This window comes from Oncorhynchus keta, chromosome 35, assembly GCF_023373465.1.
Source record: "Oncorhynchus keta strain PuntledgeMale-10-30-2019 chromosome 35, Oket_V2, whole genome shotgun sequence".
In the NCBI taxonomy this organism is placed as follows: domain Eukaryota; kingdom Metazoa; phylum Chordata; class Actinopteri; order Salmoniformes; family Salmonidae; genus Oncorhynchus; species Oncorhynchus keta.
The window spans coordinates 56,474,346-56,496,022 of NC_068455.1; the positions used below are offsets into that span (position 1 = coordinate 56,474,346).

Below are 21,677 nucleotides of genomic sequence, written 5' to 3' on the forward strand. Positions count from 1 at the left end.
ACTGGCAGCTTCATTAAATAGTACCCGCAAAACACCAGTCTCATTATCAACAGTGAAGAGGCAACTCTGGGATGCTGGCCTTCTAGGCAGAATTCCTCTCTCCAGTGCCTGTGTTATTTTGTCCATCTTAATCTTTTCTTTTTATTGGCCAGTCTGAGATATGGATTTTTACATTTAAATTCACCTACAGTATGCAATCACATTTACTACGAAAATAATACAAACAGATGTTCATCTTTTGATGTTTATTACAGCGTCGAAGACGAGGTGAGTCATTCCTGGAAACCCCTGAACAAAGACGATTGCAATACATATGAAAGAGACGATTGTGCCGCATGTGGGTTGCCTTGCCATTCATCCAGTCATCAGTGGCATGTTAGAAGGCGAGTCATAGAATCAGCACGGGAGTCTTCTCGAGCTCCCTGTTGTGGCTGTGATCACATGCTAGCAGCTAGCCACAGTGGAACAGTCCGATGAATGATCTATGCCAGTCCTGTTTTTGCATTTAATTTGATGTTGGAGCCTCAGAGTTTTAACACGTGTTTCATCCTCTTTGATAGCCTTTTGATATCATGCACGCCCCACTTGAATAATTAATTAGGCTCGTCAAGAGGAGGAGAGCAGCGAGCATCAATCCATCACCATCCCTTGCTCTCGGTCATTCCTATGATACTTTCTCTCTAACCTCAGCTTTCACCTACTACTGCAAAGTGTTTTAAATTCCACTCGTGTTTCTATAGCTATTACTCGAGCTGTAAAATAAAGCTTGCATTATTCAATGAGACTTATCTCCCAACATCTTTTCAACAAATGTTTTTACAAATGTCCGGAGCGTGTTTTTGTGGCCCTTTCGCAGCCACACTAGTATCGTTTCATGATCTAATATAGCTACGATGATTGTTCTGCGAAAGTAAATGTCCCGAGGCATTATAAAGACAGTTCCGAGGCATTATAAAGACAGTTCCGAGGCATTATAAAGACAGTGTAAATGTTGCAGTGTAAATGGTACTGGAAACGGTTAGTACGCGGTTTTACGAAGAACTAACCTATTACTCACATGTTTACTGCACTTTGGCTAAATGTCTTGCTTGGTGATTTCTGTTGCCCTTCACCACTTTGTCTACCAAAACATATCAATCTTTTGGAGATAAATTAAACCAAAGCTCCTCACCCAAACAATTGGAGCAATCCTTCCTGCACCACCCGTCATTTCAGGGGCTGTGTGTATGTTAGTGTGACATATGTTGTGGGTGTATGTATAGGGAGGTGGCCATATGCTTGCCGGACCTCTATGGAGGATGGTAGTGGTTTTTTATGCCTTCGCAGCCCCACTGGGGTCTCCACAGCCAACGTACTCCTCCGTCAGAGTTAGACTATTGTTCCCACTGCTGGACTTGATGGAGGAGAGAACCGACTGATGATGATGACTCTAATCGTTCTCTGTCCACTTCGTGTGTGCTTTACCTCTGTCTTCTGTCCCCCTCCACATCTGTTCCCATGTAAGTGATGGAAGGACCCAGTACACTGTGTGTTGTTCGGGAAACATGGTGCACGAATGACGTCTGACAAGGTCGTTGAAGAGCACACCTGTCGGAGATGGTTATACCGTTCCTGTATTGGCGAGGCTGGGTTACGGTGTCCATTTTAGGACATTCCTACCCCCGATGACATAACCATACCGTTGACGGCCGTAGGGTTCAATGTAGATGATGTTCATAGTGAATTTCCTGCAATCATCAAACATGCTAATGTATTCTATAAATGTATTTTTTGGCATCCCCTCACTATTTTTGTCCTCGATTAAAATAATCCATTTTTGGTGGGCTTGTTTACAACCCAGGGCCCTTGATGGAGCGCTGGGTAATTCTGAGTTGCATGCCCAACCGCGGAAATGTTTAGTAGGGATGGCTGGAAGCAGAGTAGGGTAGTGGAGGAGAGGAGGATGTGAGGAGGAGAGCAGACGGCAGCTGCAGCTGGCTGATTGAGAGATGGATGTGGAGCGAGGGAGAAAAGAGAAAGAGACAGAGGGAGAGACCGAGAGAGGGAAAGAGAGATTTCACGGCTGCACGTCTCCTCCTAATGACAGAATTATGACCCGTCTCCATCTGTCACTCAATCATCTCCAGCCAATCGCCAGGCCGTCCCTGGTCGGCTCGGATTGCGTCAGGCATTCCCATCTGCACTCAAATCACAATTAAGTACGTAATCAAATTTTCAGATTTCGGGGTAAATTATAAGTCTCAGGCTAAGTTTTTATTTTCCTGATGCTGTCAATGTGTTTAGGGGCAGTAATTCGATTTGTGTATGAAGGTGTATTTCCAATGGAATCGTATGGCTTTCCTATGAGTTGAATTACTGTAGTTATGGTCAGGGCTTATTGTCTGTTTCCTCAGAGAGGCCTTCAATGCCTTTCACAAAGGCTGTTTGGCTGGGAGGTAGAACTGGGCGATATGGACAAAAATCCATAAATTGCCTGTATTGATACGATAAAGATAATAGAACGATAGATTTGTAATATTAAAGTGTACCACCTTAAATGTATTTTTTATTTTAAACTACTACTACTAGTTTGATGGTTGTAGGCATCATCTGTCTCAATAACAATCAACCCATATTATTCATGTATTAAATGTCCTACATCACATTTCTCTGGTATAGGCTACTTATCGTAATGACTGATATCAGCAGAACGCTTGAGATAAGTGATCGGTGCGGTCGGTGTCGATCGTTTTTGGTTTATCATCCCAGCTTGAGGGAGGCGTGTGAAAGAGAACAGGTGCTCTCTTGATATGTTTGGGGCCAGAACGTCTTTCTCCCGCTCTCTCTGTCTGTGTCATATGCTGAAACATGTTGAAGCCTCTTCGTATCATATTCATATGCTCAGGATCTGGCTCTGTGTTAGTCTTGACACCCCTTTTGCCTCTGCCAAGTGAAAACATTTTGTGTGACACACACACACACACACACACACACACACACACACACACACACACACACACACACACACACACACACACACACACACACACACACACACACACACACACACACACAATGTCTCCCTATGTTATTTTTTAAGTGTTTCAGCCTCTTGTACCTCTCATTATTGAATTGCAGCTTCCTCTCCCATCACGCCTGTGCCTTTCTGTTTCGTGCAAAGATGCAAACGGGGCCAGCTGTGTGGCAAACAGCTGTGCTCCTTACCCCTCGCCACCCCCCTGCTTGCAGCGCTCCTCCTCTCCTCACACTTCAAGATATTTATAATGTTGCCTCTGCTCTAGCGCGCGGTCTTGGAGAGAGAGAGGGAGGGAGAGACGAAGGGAGAGAACCCGGGGGGGGATGAGATGATTTGGTATGCACCATCAGCACAGGCCTGTTTCTTTGGGCTGCCTTATCTGTCTAATGGATTATGGGTAGAGGAACAAAACAGAGAGGGAGGATGATTGGACTCTCTCTATAGAGGGGACAGCAGGAATTAGCCCAAATAGACCGATTGAACATGCACTACATTCCTGTGCCTTAATCGCAGTCACTATTAAAAGAGCACAAATAGAGAATGCTGTTGTACTTGGGAGTCACTATATTTACAATCCCGTGTTAGCTATTGGTCTGTTGTAAGGTGGGCGCTCAGGGCGATGTTGTTTGACGTTGTAGTTTTTGCGGCGTAACCATTCTATCAATGATATCTGGATGTAGGATATCTCTTACAAATATCCTACCTGGTGATATGTTCCCTGAAACCAAGATTACCTGAGAGAACAAGCCAAAAAATGCAATGTTTACCAATGCTGTTGAGATAAATGGCTGTTGACCCCATTGCTATTGTCATCGATGCGGCCCAGAAATGACGTCTTGTTCAAGACAAATGTCATTTGTCAGCAGGGTGCCCTTCTTGACAATACCTTGAGGTTGGAAAAAACAGTTGGTACTTCTCAGAATATTCTGTGTGCTTCTCCATTGTTCTTAGATTACCTGAAGGTCGGGCCAATCAAAACGTCCCATTATGTGTACCGCTCAGGTCAGAGAACGCTTTTCTTTGTATGTGTGTTTATTTCATCTAGCTATTCCCATTCCTGGAAATCTGTTGCCTTGCAAACTTGTCATTGTCATAGGTAGAACATATTACATGTCACCCATTTTGTTATCGGACTTGTATACATGTTTTATTGATGGGCAATATATACAGTCGTTTGACTAAAAAAAATTGCTATTTCAACCATTCACAAGTTAGTGTGGCCAAAGAGTCTCAACAAGGCTCTTTTGTTTTGTGTAATGGTTTTCTGATTTCCAGTTGTTTCCAGTTGGTCTGGTCTGACTGCAGTAACTTCGGGATGTACTGTATTGTTGGGAAGTGATGCCGGATTTCCATAGAGTTATTATTGAGTGTAACAGTGTGGTTGACATCATTTGACCCCAAAACTGTGGAGGCCCTTGAAATGATTAGAATTGAATTTGTTTGTCCCCTGATTCCACCAACATTCTACTTGGATGTTTGTCGAGGCTCTATCAGGGCTGTTGTGAACACGGTGTAGTATCTGTGCTGTAAACATTTACTGTATCTGTGTCGGTATATAGAGTCTTCGACTCGGGGCTGTTCCTGTGTTTTACTGCTTATCTTTGACCTTTTCTTTTAGAGACCTTGGATCTCTAAGAGCAGTACAGATTTATACGGTATAGAATTCAGTTGAAGCTTGTCGCTGCCAAACAGTTAATATGTGTGTGTTCCATAAGTACTTCAGAGAAAAAAAAAGCATTTGTGTGCGCAATGGCCTTCGGGGGTTGCACCAAATGAAATGCTTTTTTTTTCTACCCCCCCACACCTTCACTCAAGAAGTGTTTGCTTATTTTTTCGTTATCCTCTCTCTCTCTCTCTCTCTCTCTCTCTCTCTCTCTCTCTCTCTCTCTCTCTCTCTCTCTCTTTTCTCTTTCTCTCTCTCTCTTTATCTATCTCTCTCTCTTTATCTATCTCTCTCTCTCTCTCTCTCTCTCTCTCTCTCTCTCTTTATCTCTCTCTCTCTCTCTCTCCCTTTCTCTCTCTCTCTCTCTCTCACCTTTGAGTTGAATCTCTGACATCCGAGTCTGCCCCAGGATGTCTGTCACAAACTGCAGTCCAACGTTGTGACAATGCTTTTTTTCCTCCCGTTGCCTTTTATGACCTTCTTTTTTCCTTTCTTTTCTTTTTTTCTGTTCTTTCCTTCAAGGTCTGGCGCACCTGACGTTAAGCAACCAAGGTATGGGTTCATTCCTTTTTTTGGTGCTTTTTAGAGGGAAAAAAAAAACTCCTCTCTGCCCAATCTCCTCCTCTTCCTCACTCCTCAGTTTTCCTCACCCTCCCTCGTTCCCGACCTCCATTTTTCTTTAACCCGTCTTCCTAGCCCATCTCCCTATCCCTGGCACCCCCCAATTCTCTGACCCTCCTTCCTTCCACACTTCTCTCTGTTTTGGTTGTGCTTCCTGCCATGTCCTTCCTTGTGCTCTCTGTGCCTCCACACTGTCCGTCCCACCCTTGTCCTGTCCTTCTGGCTCACCTGGAACCACCTCTGACCTACGACCTCCCGGGCTGCAGGTAACGCTTTTCTGTTCTCCCTTTTGCTTGGGTTTTCAAAAAGTGTCTGCAGGAAAATGTTGGTCAAGTGAAATGTTAATTGTATGTTTATCCTTCCTACTAATGCAACACGGTTGTTGTTGAATGACACAGAGTTTCCTATCACCACTCTGCTGTCATTCTCATTGTTTGGCACCCTGATCTGTTATGATGAGGTTTTAAGGTTCTTCAGAGACCGATTGCTAGCTTTTTGATATAGCAATGAAATGTATCCCTGGAAAGAATGTTTTGTGAATTATGTATGAAGAGAAAAACTATGTCTGAACAGCCATGAGATTGAACTGTGCTGCTATGTACATGTTACGGTCTCCAATGAAACTGCTTTAATGTGCTTCTCTGACTTCACATTTCACCATAGCTTTACTGTCAACCAAGACACAAGCAAACACACCTGATCCTAAACTCTATACTTCCATTCCACTACATCCCTCAGAGTGTTTCTCTCTTCACACAGACAACCTACTCTTCACACAGACAACCTTTATGTGCCTGGTTTATCCACACACTGGGTTGCACTGTGGCCTCCTGATGTGAACCACCCAGAAATGGTGGAAGAGGGAAAGTTCATGGGCGAGAGATATAGCCAGGCAGGGATCGTCTGGGGATCGAACTGACCTTTACCAGAAGGGGGAGAACAGTCTCGCTCTTATCGACTCTCATCCCTCTCCCACCTCGACCCCCATCACTGATGCACTGGGATCTGACTAGGATGTCTGAATCACCCTCTCCTGGGCTGCATTTCAAAACTCTTTCCTCGATTCCTTGCATCTTCTCTGAATCACATTTTGATCCAATGCTCTCCTCTCCTCTGACATTTAAGATGGAGACAAGGAGAGAGGATGTGAGGAAATCAAGGAAAGACTTCACCCCTGATCTCTTTAAACACGTACAGGTTCAAACACCTGTGCCAAACGCCTTTAATGTCTCCAACACCTCCATTTATAGACTCCTTAGCTACCTTAAATGTCTCCAACACCTCCCTTTAATTAACTCTACGAGATCGGTGTCCCCCCTGCAGGACGGTTGAGCTAACTGTGATTAGCGTGAGGTTATCAAATCAAATCAAATCAAATCAAATTTATTTATATAGCCCTTCGTACATCAGCTGATATCTCAAAGTGCTGTACAGAAACCCAGCCTAAAACCCCAAACAGCAAACAATGCAGGTGTAAAAGTAACAAGAACATTTCCCAGGACATAGGCATATGTGGTATGGACAGAAAGCTTAAATTCTTGTTAATCTAACTGCACTGTCCAATTTACATTAGTTATAGCAGTGAAATAATACTATGCTATTGTTTGAGGAAAGTGCACAGTTATGAACTTTAAAAATGTATCAATTAACCAATTAGGCACATTTGGGCAGACTTGATGCAAAATTTTGAACAGAAATGCAATGGTTCACTAGATAAGTCTAAAACTTTGCACAAACACTGCTGCCATCTAGTAGCCAACATCTAAATGTCAGCTATAACCTAGAATAATACATTATGGTCTTTCTCTTGCATTTCAAAGATGATGAAAAGAAATATGCATGTTTTTTAAAATTTTGTATGATCTTTTACCAGATCTAAAGTGTTATATTCTCCTACATTAATTTCACATTTCCACACACTTTAAAGTGTTTCCTTTCAAATTGTATCAATAATCAGCATATCCTTGCTTCAGGTCCTGAGCTACAGGCAGTTAAATGTGGGTATGTCATTTTAGTAGACCATTTTTTAAAAGGGTCAGATCGTTAACAGTTTTTAAAGACTCCTTAGCTCCCTTAAATGTCTCCAACACCTCTCCTCGACTCCTCTAACTGCCTTACATGTGCCATTGACGACTTCTGATGGGCTAGCCGTCACTGGAGAGTCCTGTTGTGAACAAGAGCTCTGAGATCCCCCTTCGGTCTGTAGGTCCTAGCCACCCATAATTAAAGTGGACATAGTGATACCTCATTGTTGCTGTCGCTGGATGACTCAACAACGGAACACCGACCGCTCCTCCAGACATCCGCTGTGACCCCGCTGAATCAAAATCCTCTCATTTCTATACATGTTCGTCTTCACTCTGCCGTGACATTTTCTCCTACCTTCCATCAATATGTAGGCCTATAGTGTGCCAGTCTTTCTCCCCCTCTACTAAACTTGTTTACTCAGTCCATGTGGTGATAATTGGGCACACTTGAGGAATCAAAATGTTGGTATTAAGATTTACCCCAATCCCCCAACACTTACCTAAGTCCTTATGGCTACAGTGACCCAGGCGTTAGGGATTCCCGTTCGCAGCCATGTTTGGAGCATGGATTTGCATTTGTGTAACCCCTGACCCATAAGAGGAGCAGGAAATGTCTTATCCGTCGATGCTGCTGGGGAAATGGGGGTGGGGGGAGTACCGTATCAAATACCGCACATACATGTTCAAATGGGAGACGGAAACAGTCAAGAAGCGGAAAAATAGATGGGATTTTGCTGCATGCACCATCAGAGCTTACTTGAATATGCACTCTCTCTCTCTCTCTCTCTCTCTCTCTCTCTCTCTCTCTCTCTCTCTCTCTCTCTCTCTCTCTCTCTCTCTCTCTCTCTCTCTCTCTCTCTCTCTCTCTCTCTCTCTCTCTCTCTCTCTCTCTCAGTGAAAGGTATACGTTAAATCGAAATCAGTACTCTTTAAACCAAGCCACGGGCGCTCTGTCTCCTACTTTCAGCTTTTTTACGCACAACTTTATTTGTGAAATAGAAGGGGGGATATGATACAGCAAGGAAAGAAAGCTGATCAGACAAGCCTTGGTCTCTCCATCCTTCATATTGATTGGCTGTAGTTAAAATTAATACAGTGCCCCCCGTGAGCGAGCCACAGAAACATCTTTAAAGAACACAATCAATAAGCCTATTTGGCTCAGGAATAAAGTGCAACAGCTTCAGTGACTGACATGGTTTGCAATTGAAGGCTGAGACACTTTTGTCAGCGTTTTCAATTCGACAATGTGTGTGTGTGTGTGTGTGTGTGTGTGTGTGTGTGTGTGTGTGTGTGTGTGTGTGTGTGTGTGTGTGTGTGTGCACCTGTGAACGTGTGTATTTGTCTGCTTGTCCTTCTGCGTCTTGTAACGTTTGTTCAGAGCAAATTGAAGCGGCGTGTTGCCGTCACTGCGAGTCCTTGGGACTAGAAAGTTCTATCTGACATTTTTGTCAAAAATGTGTCACATACCGTATATTTGATCTATAGATGGTTCTTCATATGTTAGATTTTTGCAAAAGTAAATTAAGTGAAACAAATGAAAACTAGAAAGTTATCTCTGCATAAACCCATTTGTGCTTTGCGCTATAAGGTTCTATCTGCAATCCAATCACAAGCCTGAACAAATATAGATGGACCAATCAGAACACGTCTTTTCCCATCTCTCTCAAAGTATGGTCTAGGCTTTCCAGCAATAATGGCACTTTCCCTGCAGTGGGCTAAATCAGGGTCACACCAAGAGTGTTTCTTGGTAGTCACAAACAAATCTACTTCGAAACAAAAGTATACACCTCCCACACATGGTTATGGGCTTTAAAAAAGAAGACCCATGTACCATGTCAGATATAGAGTTGAAATGTATTCCATGTTGAATAGCATCCCAATATTACACTTTATATACATCACAGAAGACTGAAATATAACAAAACTGTTGGACATAGAAACACCAGATTTTCAGCAAAAAAATAAAGAAAAGTGTATTAATTATGAATAACATTCCATCCATGAGACCACTAGAGGGCACTTTGGTCATTCCACTGCAGGAACTACAGTAAATGACGATAGTAATTTGTCTGATGATCATAATACAATACATTTCTAAAAAAATACACTGAGTATAACAAACATTAGGAACACCATCCTAATATTCAGTTGCACCCCCCCCTTTGGGTGGTGGACCATTCTTGATACACACAGGAAACGTGAAAAACCAGCAGCGTTGCAGTTCTTGACACAAACCGGTGCGCCTGGCCCTTAGACTCATATCCCGTTCAAAGGCACTTAAATATTTTGTCTTGCCCATTCACCCTCTGAATGGCACACACACACGATCCATGTCTCAATGCTTAAAAATCCTTCTTTAACCCGTCTCCTCCCCTTCATCTACACTGACTGAAGTGGAGTTAACAATAAGAGATCATAGCTTTCACCTGGATTCACCTGGTCAGTCTATGTCAAGGAAAGAGCAGGTGGTGTTAATGTTTTGTATACATCATGTACTTGGCGATGTCTTCTGACTCTATCTTGGTAAAATTGTGTTATTCTATCATCTATGTATTGAAATAGCTACAGTTTTCTTAAAAATGGAACATGTCAATTCAGAAGTTTCAGATAGGACACCCAGATTGACACTTTAAAGCCACAAGGTTCTGTCTGTGATTGCATCCCCCTAAAAAAATGGATTTGCAAAAGTCTCAGGATTTTTTCCAGTTAGTTATCTTTAAGGTAAAGACCTTAATGGGTTGTGAAATAAAAAATTCACTCAAAACAGTTCTGAGATCTGGGTTGTGAACTTTGATGCTCAATATCGCAAAACTATTTTCCCAAGGTCACGACCGACTGTGCTGGTTGGTGGATCAGAGTGCAGGTGCTTTTCACCACCACCCCCGACCATTCCAGTCTGCAGAGCCAAGCGAGGAAAATCAATTCCTCGCTCCTTCACAAAACTTGTCCTTCCTAGAGATGAAGGGCAAAGCCTATGCCTCGATAGGCTGATCTCTATCCACCAAGGTAACTTGAGATCCAAGGCGATATTCAACATTTGTCCGGATCCCCAGGACAACAGGAAATGCTTTTGAAACCGGCCATTAGGGGCAACGGTGAGAGCTATTACCATCAAGTCGTCTTGTTAGGTTGTTGTGGATAGAGGCGTAAGCTCTAAGGGTTGAGTGTTCAATCCCAGAGCTAGGTGCAATTTTTTGTTTTGTTTACTTGTTTTAACCCTTATCCCAAACCTTAACCCTTACCTTAATCACTCGGAATGAATGACCTAAAGTTAACCAAGTTATTTCTGTTATAACCCTATCCCAAACCTTACCTCAACCATTCGGATTTAATGCTTAAACTTAACCTGTCGAAATGTGACAACCCTCCAGGCCTGTCACTGCTTCGCCACCATACTGAGACACACGCTCCCCATGCCTTCACACCGTGGCACAGGCCTCCAATACCAACACTAAATCTTGCCCCAATAATAATACATATTAACACGGATCTAATTATAGTGGTGTAGCAGTACATATTGTATCATACAGTATTTGGTTGCGTAGCGTCATGACAAATGTAGTGTTCCACGTTTTATAAGAATATCAAACTTAGGCCTGGTTGATTCAATGTCAGAGACTCTAATAATAATAATAATAATAATAATAATAATAATGTGAAATAGGCCTTATATCTAACCAAACCACTGTTCATGTATTATTAAATGTTCTTCGCAGTTCAAAGTTTGCAAGTATTCTGTCAAAATAGCCAGCAAATATAGAGCAATCTGCCAAAAGGAGAATACATGGAGTGTGTTCAATGGTATGTAAAATTGAGGTGTATATTTTTTTATTTCTAAAACAAATATAATCTTTTAGTTCAATCAAATGTGCTAATCTTTAACTATGTTCTTTATAATGAGGCTGATGGCCTTTTTCACGTGTGGAAATTATAATACCAGGTCCCTAGTTCTAATTTTTAAAGCCTGACTCTTCAATTGCAGGCCACAGTATATACCAAAATGATTTGGTTCCTAACCCATTCATTCACTATGGACCCCTATGAACTCCGAAAGCGCTTATGTAATTCTGAGCCTGAGGGATTCCTTACTTTAACAAACCAATTAATGGCTACTTCATCAAAAAAAGCAAGGGCCTAATGAAACAATATAGAACCCTAATAGGCTTGAATCACCCATTTTCCCAGCTCCTCGGATTTGGATTGCAAGCAACTTCAAACGGCGGTTGTTGAACCCAGTACGTGATTAGAGTTTTTCTCTTAGTCCCCAGAGCAGGTGTATTCAACTCTTACCCTATGAGGTCCAGAGCCTGTTGGTTTTCTGTTCTTCCTGATAATTAAAGTGTCCCGGGACTAAATCAGCCCCTGAGGGAAAGAATGCTAACTCTGGACACACCCATCCCTTTAGCTGGATCATTTTCTTCAACAACATTACCAAACATATTTAATTTTCATGAAACCACAAGTGCAATATAGCCAAACACAGCTTAGCTTGTTGTTAATCCACCTGGCGTGTCAGATTTCAATACAGCTTTTCAGCGAAAGCATAACAAGCGTTTATATAAGAACATCTCTCTTAGTAGACAAAATATTACAAACACCTAGCAGCCAAGTAGATTGGTCACGAAAGTCAGAAAAGCAATAGATTAAATCGCTTACCTTTGATGAACTTCAGATGTTTTCACTCACGTGACTCCCAGTTACACAATAAATGTTCCTTTTGTTCCATAAAGATTATTTTTATATCCAAAGTACCTCCGTTTGTTTGGCACGTTATGTTCAGAAATCCACAGGCTCAAGCGGTCACGACATCGCAGACGTAAATTCCAAATTGTATCCGTAATGTCCACAGAAACATGTCAATTGTTTTTCATAATCAATCCTCAGGTTGCTTTTAAAATATATAATCGATAATGTATCAACCGGGACTGTTGCTTTTCAATAGGAGAGGGAGAGACAATGGCTGCCCCACTCTGTTGCGCAAGCAAAACTCATGCGAACACCCAGCTATCCACTGACGCGATGTTATCTTTCTCGCTCATTTTCAAAATAAAAGCCTGAAACTATGTCTAAAGACTGTTGACACCTTGAGGGAGGAATAGGATAAGGAATCGGGTTGATATCCCTTTAAATGTAGCGAAGGCAGACTATGGAACATGGAGCTTTCAAAATAAAAGCCACTTCCTGGTTGGATTTTCCTCAGGTTTTCGCCTGCAATATCAGTTCTGTTATACTCACAGACAATGTTTTGACAGTTTTGGAAACTTTAGAGTGTGTCCTATCCTCATCTGACAAGTATATGCATATTCTAGTTTCTGGGCCTGAGAAATAGGCCGTTTCAAATGGGTATGTTTTTTAGCCAAAAACAAAAATCCTGCCCCCTACACTCAAGAAGTTAAAAAAGCAGTGGAAATGGCTTTGAGGTCCAGTGGAATATGAGGGCCCCAGAGGATGAACACGTACCGGGAGTCAGATTAACCAATCCCTGAGAGAGGATCTAGATTATCTGATGTCCTTGATGATACTTGGAGATAATTTATGAAAGATCAAATCAAATGTTATTTGGTCACATGCTTCGTAAACAACAGGTGTAGACCCCTTGTGGTCGGATGCCAAACAGTTGCCATACCAAGCGGGGATGCAGGCAGTCATGGGCGGACTGGGATAAACATTTAGGCCTGGCATTTTAGCCACAACAGCCAACATCACATCGCATCACAGCGCACACACTACACACTCTAGTGTTAATTACGAACACATATTAAGGAACTGGCAGTATCTCTGCGTGTCTCTCTCACTCTCTGTTTTCGTCCTACCTCCACTGCACTCGTCCCTGTGCTGTCCCTGCTAAGCCCCGCATCCTTTCTCATGGCACTGGTACCAGAAGACCACGGGACAATGTTGGCAGTACTAAGCCCAGCAACATTCTAGTTGTGAATTAATAAACACATTTAATAGATATAGAAGAAAAAACACTGAATAAATGCCTAATAGGTTGCCATTGGCTCACAATACCTTATAGAAGCTTAACTACTCATTTAGCAAATTAGTGCCTGGCTGTCATCAAATCAGAGTTGATGTGTTACATTATACAGGATGTAAATGCTGCAGGATGCTCACATGCCTCACAAGACTAGTCTGAAGGTAGCCGGGTACCAGTTTAATTTTTTTAATGGAAGATTATATTAATATTTTTTTTGATACAGTAAGCAGTCCTAAAATAGAAATTACAAATAGCAAAATTATCCTTGGTATGACCATCTTAAAACAATTCCATATGTTAGCCAAGTAGACCCCCCAGCATACACTCAAGGATTATTTTTAATACTTAAACTTAACTGTTACAATGTGACTTCTATCCCTCCCCCTGGACAAACGGTGAATACTGAAGTAAAACCCTGTCAAACCGTAAGATCGTGTTGCTCTATCTCCCTGTCCCCCAGGTCTGTTACTGCTCCACCACCACACTGAGACACACGCTTCCCATGCAGTCACACTGACACTAAACCTAGCCCCAATAATAATACACATTAACACTGATCTAATGATAGTGGTGTCATACAGTATTTGGTTCCTAAAATAAGAAAGAATACAGAATAAAAGCCTAATGGGTTGCCATTTGCTCATAACACCTCAATACCTTATGGGTGGCAGGTAGCCTAGTGGTTAAGAGGATTGTGACAGTAACTGAAAGGTTGCTGGTTCAAATCCCTGAGCCAACTAGCTGAAAAATCATTTGGCAAGGCACTTAACCCTAATTACTCCTGTAAGTCGCTCTGGATAAGTGTCTACTAAATGACAAAAAAAAAGCCTAACTACGTACAGTTATTTAGCAAATTAGTGCCTGACTGTCATCAAATAAAAGTTTATTGGTCACATGCCCAGAATACAGGATGTAAATGTTGCAGGGAAATGCTTACTCACAAGCTCTCCTCAAGTGCAATATTATCAGAACTCAGGATAAGACCCAGATGTGGACAGTTCGAATCACAGAAGTGTATTTACAAAGCAGGGGGCAGGCAAATGACAGGTCAAGGGCACAGGCAGAGGTCGGTAATCCAGGGCACTTTCAAAAGGAACAGCAGGTAGGCTCAGGGTCAGGTTTGGCAGAATGGTCAAAACTGAAAGAACTTGAAAACAGGGACTAAAGAGAACAGGAGTATGAAAGAACATGACAAGACGAACTGACAACAGACAAACAGAGAACACAGGTATAAATACACGGGAGAAAATGGGGAAAATGGGCAACACCTGGAGAGGGTTGAAGACAAGCACAAGACCGGTGAAACAGATCAGGATGTGACAAATACACATACTGTATTTTTTTTTAAATACAACCAAAAAAATAGAATAATATTTTAAAAAGAAGTAGGAAGCGTAATAGTAATATACATAGCACTCAGAATGTACTATGAATAGTACAGAATATGCTGGGATGTGCAATAAAGTAAATAGTAACAGCAGTATTGACTGTGTGTGTGTGTGTGTGTGTGTGTGTGTTGTCTTCTCTGCTGCACTTGACTCTGCTGCAGCAGATGAGCTGTCTGCGCTATGGCTATCATCACTGGGACCAGAAGATGAGGGAACCGTACTGCCTGTACTGGGCCCAGCAACATCCTAGTTGTGAATGAATAAACACATATGTGCTAGACAAAGAAGAAAATCACAGAATAAATGCCTAAAAGATCAGTGGTTCTTAAAGTGGGGGTCACAAGGTTTTGAGGGGTCGCGGGTGTAGGGGGGGATATCTAAAATTATTTTTTTATACATATTATAATAGGCTACATATAGCCTACCGTTTGTATTTTATAGTTATACCTTTGCCTTTTTCGATCCTGTCACTAACATGCACCCCCAACATGCACCCCCAAAAATGCACCCCCAACATGCACCCCCTAAAAAGTTGTGCGCCTCGACTGTTCTTCTACTGAATTAGATATAGAATCATCTATCTGTGTTTGTCATAGATTTACGGGATTAGTTTGTGTGGTTGTGCTTTTGTTTCCTTTCGCCAAGCAGTGACGGGCCCTCAGATGAGCAAATTATATTTTCGTCAGGACTTTCCCAGTCCCCAATGGTGGTGAATATGTAATCTGACACCAGAGTTCCTAGTCACTACAGTCAAATGTGATCTATTATATTGACAAGTTGAGTGAGCAGTCAAACCATGGAAATAAATATCCTCAAAGATAGGGTAGTCGGGAGGAGTTGAGATCAGTTGCGACCATACTAGCCAATGAGAGGGCAGATACCCATCACATTCTCTCTGCTACAGTTCAAAACCCCATAAATCAAAGCACATTTATTTATAGCCCTTCTTACATCAGCTGATTTCTCAAAGTGCCTTACAGAAACCCAGCCTAAAACCCCAAACAGAAAGCAATGCAGGTGGAGAAGCATGGTGGCTAGGAAAAACTCCCTAGAAAGGCCAAAACCTAGGAAGGAACATAGTGGAAGCATGCTATGAGGGGTGGCCAGTCCTCTTCTGGCTGTGCCGGGTTGCCTCGCTGGCTGAAGAGACACTGAGCATGGTTACATGTACACAATGACATGATTATTATGTATAGTCAGATTACTACAATAGTTAGTTCCTTAAAACATTTAGCATGCTTTGCACGAAGAATGATTTCCCGAACAATTCTGTTTCCATGGACACATCTTGAAATCAGGCTACCTGATGGGACTTTTGTTAATGCAGAACAAAATAAGCATTCTAGCACAGTGACCATGTTATTTATGTGAAGACTATTTGATTCTGAGTACAGACGTATAACGTTTGTATGTGAAAACTATTCACGCCACTCGGGCGCAAGAGGGAGCCTTGCGTTACTGGTGCTGGCACATGCGCCGATCAAATACACAGCTGGAGCGCTGATTTAAGCCGTTTACATGTCCTAATAATTCTAATCATTTGATTTTGACCTTACGCCGACTAAGGTCAGCAGAGTAAGGTGTTACCGTGACTTTTTCCATACTCTGCCGACTGCCATAATCCGTTTTCATGTTAAATTATTAGTGTGCGTGGAAACATAATCAATGAGGTTCAGAAAACAAAGCAAATAGCCTAAACATTTATAGAACAATTAGAATACACAGACAGCACCCAACGTCACCTTAACTGATTTAATTAGGATTATTCAGCATCTATGCATTCACAGTCAATGTTTTATTGTAATCCATAGGGACGTTGAATAAAAAGGACTATTTACATGTCTAGTAGATGGCTATTCCCTTACCTATGTGTTATAAAAGCCAATCACAGGTAGACTGGTGAATAAATGTTCCCCTGAATCCCGCATACCCTAACTAGCCTTCTATTTCATACAATACATGAATACAGTATATGTTTTCTTCCCACATCGACTGCACCATTGTTCTCTGCTGCAGCAACAGCTGGTCTGTCATTTCTCACAGACACAGCACTCAAACGTTTGGCAAATAAGTTGGTTAATTTCAGAGATTTAGCAGCGTCGGTGGAGATACCTTTTTGGTTACTTTGTCAGCACCACCCTTCCCTTCTTTTATGATCCATGATCTTCTGTTCTTACTGAGTGACTGACACAGAATCACAGCAGGGGGGGGGGGTGACCGATGCCCACTGCTCAGCCAAATGCTCAATATAGATTTTTTTCAACAAGAGAAATTGGGCACAAATCATAGAAAAACAGGCTCATGGGCTGCCAGCTGTGTCATTTTTGTTTTATAAAATGTATTGATATACATTTTGACCAGCCCGCTCAAATAAAAGATGGCCCTTATGGCATTTGCCAGAATTTCCAGGTGGCTAATCCGCCCTTGCAGCCAGTCAATATGTTCTCTGGTACAGCAGTCAAACATTTTGAGGATCTGAGTGCCAATGCCAAATCTTTTCAGCCTCGTGCGGGGGAAGAGGCATTGTCCTGAAGACACTTGACAGTTGTTCCGAGCATGCTCTGAGTAAGCATCCTGCTAATCCATCTGGCCCTGTGGCCTTGTGAATGTTAACCTGTTTAAAGGTCTTACTCACATCGGCTATGGAGAGCGAGATTACACAGTTATCCGGAACAGCTGGTGCTCTCATGCATGGTTCAGTGTAGAATAGACTCAGTGCCGGCTCCACCGATTGTGATTTGAAATAATGGTTCCCTGATATGTCCAAAGGTTTTTCATCAGTCATTTTACATAGCACACACTTGTTGTGCATACATACACATGTGCGCACAAACACACACATGCAGACACGTGCACAGACAGGGCTCAACAAGTGCCAGAGCATTCGCCCTTTTGCCCTCCTTTAAAAACATTCCCTCGCGGTTGAATTTTAAAAATGTTATGAACTATTTTCAGTGTTATACTTTTAAATGTAACAAATTGCACATCAAACTAGATCACGGAAAATCCCCCCTCCACCCTGCCACCGTAAACGTGCGCCTGACTGCTGCATGCAGTGTAGCGCCGGGTGGAGAGTTTGAATACTGGTAGGTAGCTTGTTGGCTACTTTTTAGTTCATGTTTGAGTCTGTTCCATTTATCCCATCCCAGCTATTATAATGAGTCCGCCCTCCTATATATCATCCCACCAGCCTCCACTGTTTTAGTTGTATATCATGTTCGTCTCTTACTGTTCGGGGACATTGAAGGGGGAAAGTCGACCGTTAGTAAGAGGCAGGTGTCAGCAGCAGAACAAATTAAAATCAAGTAAAAACACGTATGTTTTCGACAGCATTGCTAATAAACAACTAGCTAGCAGATTTACATAATCATTCAGTACCATCTGAGATAGCCACTCTCTTGAGCACCTGACCCCCCCCAAAAAAGCTCTGCACACATGTGCCCATGTATGCTTAGAGCTATGTTTGTGAATCCGTTGACGCACCTGTCATCTGTTGAGGCTTGAAGCCAGAGAGAAAAACAGACACCACTTAGATTGTCACTGCGGGTTAATCGTACATGATCAACTCCAAACAGAATGCTTAAACACAGACAAAAAAATAAAAGAGAAGTGCTGCTTCCAAAATTAAATTGATGAGAAATGTACCAGAAAATAAAACATTGTGTTGTGGGATAAGTAAACGTTTCAACTTTGATAGCATCCTTCCACTTTAAACTATTTGAATTGTAGATAGACTGGACTTGCAAGAGAAAACAATTTACGATAGACCCCAGGTTTTCCAGGCAAACTAAAACATTCAATAGTCTGAAATGAATGAAATGAAATGAATTCAAAGACGACGACGCAGCGTAGATGAAAACTCTTATCTAAACACACAATGTATGACTTCAGGTGTCTCAAGAGAGCCTAAGGACACTTCATAGTAGTGTTAACCCCACTAGGTGCCTCCTCTCTGGGCCGTAGGCTGGCCATAGAGGGGCCTGTCAGGTCAGGAGCCCTGGAAGTTGCAGCAGAGACGTAAGATCTGGTTGACTAAACAACCTCCAGTTGAATAAAATCCCCTGATGCTGCACATGCCCAAATGGAGGGAATCTACAGTCCCCCATCCACACACACCCCATAATACAGCCCATAATAACACCATGGTGATGGAGAGAACAATACACTATATGCTGAACAGTCCCTATGACTGAAAGTAGCCTATAAGAGTGGTCTTACCTGCTCACCTTCTTCCTGTATTACATCAAAGTTGGATATTTTCTTCATACATTATGGTATACTAAGGGAAATTTGTTTTGTTTTACTGACCACATGACCTTCAGCAGTTCCAGGGCCTAAGTAAACCATATATATGTGTCGCCCTAGTTAAAGTCCATAATGAAGTCCGGTGCTGAGATTTAATCTGATGTGTGATGAGGATAATAGATAGTGATGGTGATGATTGACAACAGTCGCCTTGGTGGCAGAGGGGAGGGGTGTATTGCTTGTCCCCCAGATTGATCTGCGGCCTGTCGTGTGTGTGTTTTGTGTGGTTGCAAGTCTGTGCGTGTGTGTGTGTGTGTGTGTGTGTGTGTGTGTGTGTGTGTGTGTGTGTGTGTGTGTGTGTGTGTGTGTGTGTGTGTGTGTGTGTGTGTGTGTGTGTGTGTGTGTGTGTGTGTGTGCGCACATGTGCCTGGGCGTGCGTGTGCGTGTGTGTATTTTCAGGCAGGTCACGACTCATTATTGGCAGCCTCACTTAGGGAAATTGACAGAGCAGATCATACTCATTCGAAACTCCCACGTCGCCTGTCAGGGCATAGACGCGCTGGCACGCAGTTACACACGTTGACAGTCACGTTCGGTTCTAAACATGGACACACGCTCACTTTCACACTCATGCAAATAGAAGTGTTAGACAGGTGGTTATAGGCAGGTGGTTTTCTCTCATGACCCTGAAATGATAGTTCAACCTCAACAAAGCTTCTCACATTTGCTCTGTCTGGCAATTTAATTCCAGCTCAAAAAAATGTGAAAAGGCATGCCTACTGTATAATAATTCAAACATCCCATACTCGTTTGATGAAGATTATCATTCAAATATAATGCTTCCATTCTCACTAGGTACTTTAAATACACGGATGGATCAACCCAATGACAAGTTGAAGAAATTACTACACAAAGTGACATGTCAAGACAGAATTCCACATTGGATGAATAGAGATCGTCTACAACAGGTTGCCAAACCCCCTCCACTCTATTTCAGCCAATCCTCCATGTTATACACCACGGGTCTCGCCCTTTCGCCTCCCTCCGTAATTGGTTGAACCTACGTACCCCCAATGTTGTCTTGGCTCCAATTTTCTACAATCTATCCTATTGTTTTTCATCGTCTCTTTCTTTATATTTAAAAAAAAAAATCGTATTTAGAAGTGGCCTTTAATTTAATTTGGCCCCCGAGGCATTAATCCTGGGGGCAGCCTGGTCTACGGCTGGAAATTGGATCCAGGTCAGGTTTTTACATCCTGTAATTAAGGTCACTGCCGGTGCAGAGGGAGGAGGAGGAGGATGGAGGGAGGGATGGAGGAAGGGTATAGAAAGGAGGAGGAGGTTGTGTGTGGGGAAGGGTGTATGTGTGTGTGTGTGCAACTGTGTGTGTGCGCGTCTGCATGTATGTGAGGGCATGGCTGGGTATTGCTTGGCCAAAGGCACTTCTCTGGCTATTATCAGTACAGCCGAAGGCATGTAATTACAGAGGGCCTCGAGTAGCCTGATCAAATATGGGTGAGAATTGCCGTTAACGTCAGATTTGCTCATCGTGTGCTCCTGTCTCTCTCGCTTCTCCTCTGCACACACTAAAGGGAGGGATTAGACATCGGGGAGGAAGTGATGAAGACACAGATATGATGTGGAGGGAGGGAGGGGTGGAGGGAGGGAGACCCATCGGGGGATGGTTGTAAACAAGACCGGAATGGCAATGAGCAATGTGGTGATGTCATCCCACTCACACGGCCTCGCGCTCTTGGAATGTCATGAGAGATCCATTGGGCCAAACCACATGTACTCTAATCAGATTTGGATATATAAGGGCCATACATTTCCACTCAGCTCCACATAGGAAACATACTTATGAAACAACAATGAAATCTCTTCACTAACCCTCTCAGGACCAACACATCAACTGCCTTCCGCACAGTGCGGCTTACATCAAAGACTGCTTTGTATGATTAAAGTGAATTCGTTCACATTTCCCTGCTATGATTGGAACGTCTCTATATATAAAAGTAGTCCCAAATGGCACCCTGTTCCTTATAAGGTGCACTAGTTCTGCATGGCTTTAGAGGGTGCCATTTGGGACACAGCCATAGAGCTTGGATTGTCTCCAACGTGCAGTCAGTGGGTGCCGATTCAGATACTAAAGAGTTCAACTCTGTTTCAACACCACAATCCATTCCATAATGTGCTCTGAAGCAGTTGAACGAAGACCCAAGATAAAATTGGAAGCTGAATATGTAATTTTCCTGTGTGCATATTTAATTGTCCTTTTTTAGAAAGTCTAGCTGGCGGCCTATAATGTAATGTACAGAAATAATCACCCCTCCTACCGTCCTGAGGAATATAATATTTCTGCGTTTTAGTAAATACAAGGAAAGCTAATCTCTTTGGTGAGCGAGAGAGAGAGAGAAAGCGAGAGAGAGAGATTGAAGTCAGGACTGACTTAATGAAACATGTTGACACATGTATTAGAGACATCTCCTATAATTGCATAAAGGCATTAGGGTTTCAAACGGAGGGGAGAAGACACGACCAGGAGAATACTGAACATGCGTCAAAACATCCTTCTTGATTTCTAATTTTAGCGGTTCCAAAAGGGTTCTTCGGCTGTCCCCATCAGAGAACCCTTTTTGGTTCCAGGTAGAGCCCTTTTTGAATTCAGGTTGAACCCTTTTGGGTACCATGTAGAATCCTCTGTGGAAAGGGTTCTACATGGAACCCAAAGGGGTTT

The 21,677-nt window shown here is 42.6% G+C and overlaps 1 protein-coding gene across 1 annotated transcript in view; it reads left to right on the top strand.

Moving 5' to 3' along the window:
- The window catches only part of LOC118368670 (neurexin-2-like), a 991,707-nt gene that overhangs the window by 239,130 nt on the left and 730,900 nt on the right, over positions 1–21,677 (top strand). Inside the window, exon 5 of the mRNA XM_052497154.1 lies at positions 5,202–5,231. Within this exon, the coding sequence (XP_052353114.1) occupies positions 5,202–5,231 (30 nt within the window). The remainder of the gene's footprint in view (positions 1–5,201; positions 5,232–21,677) is intronic.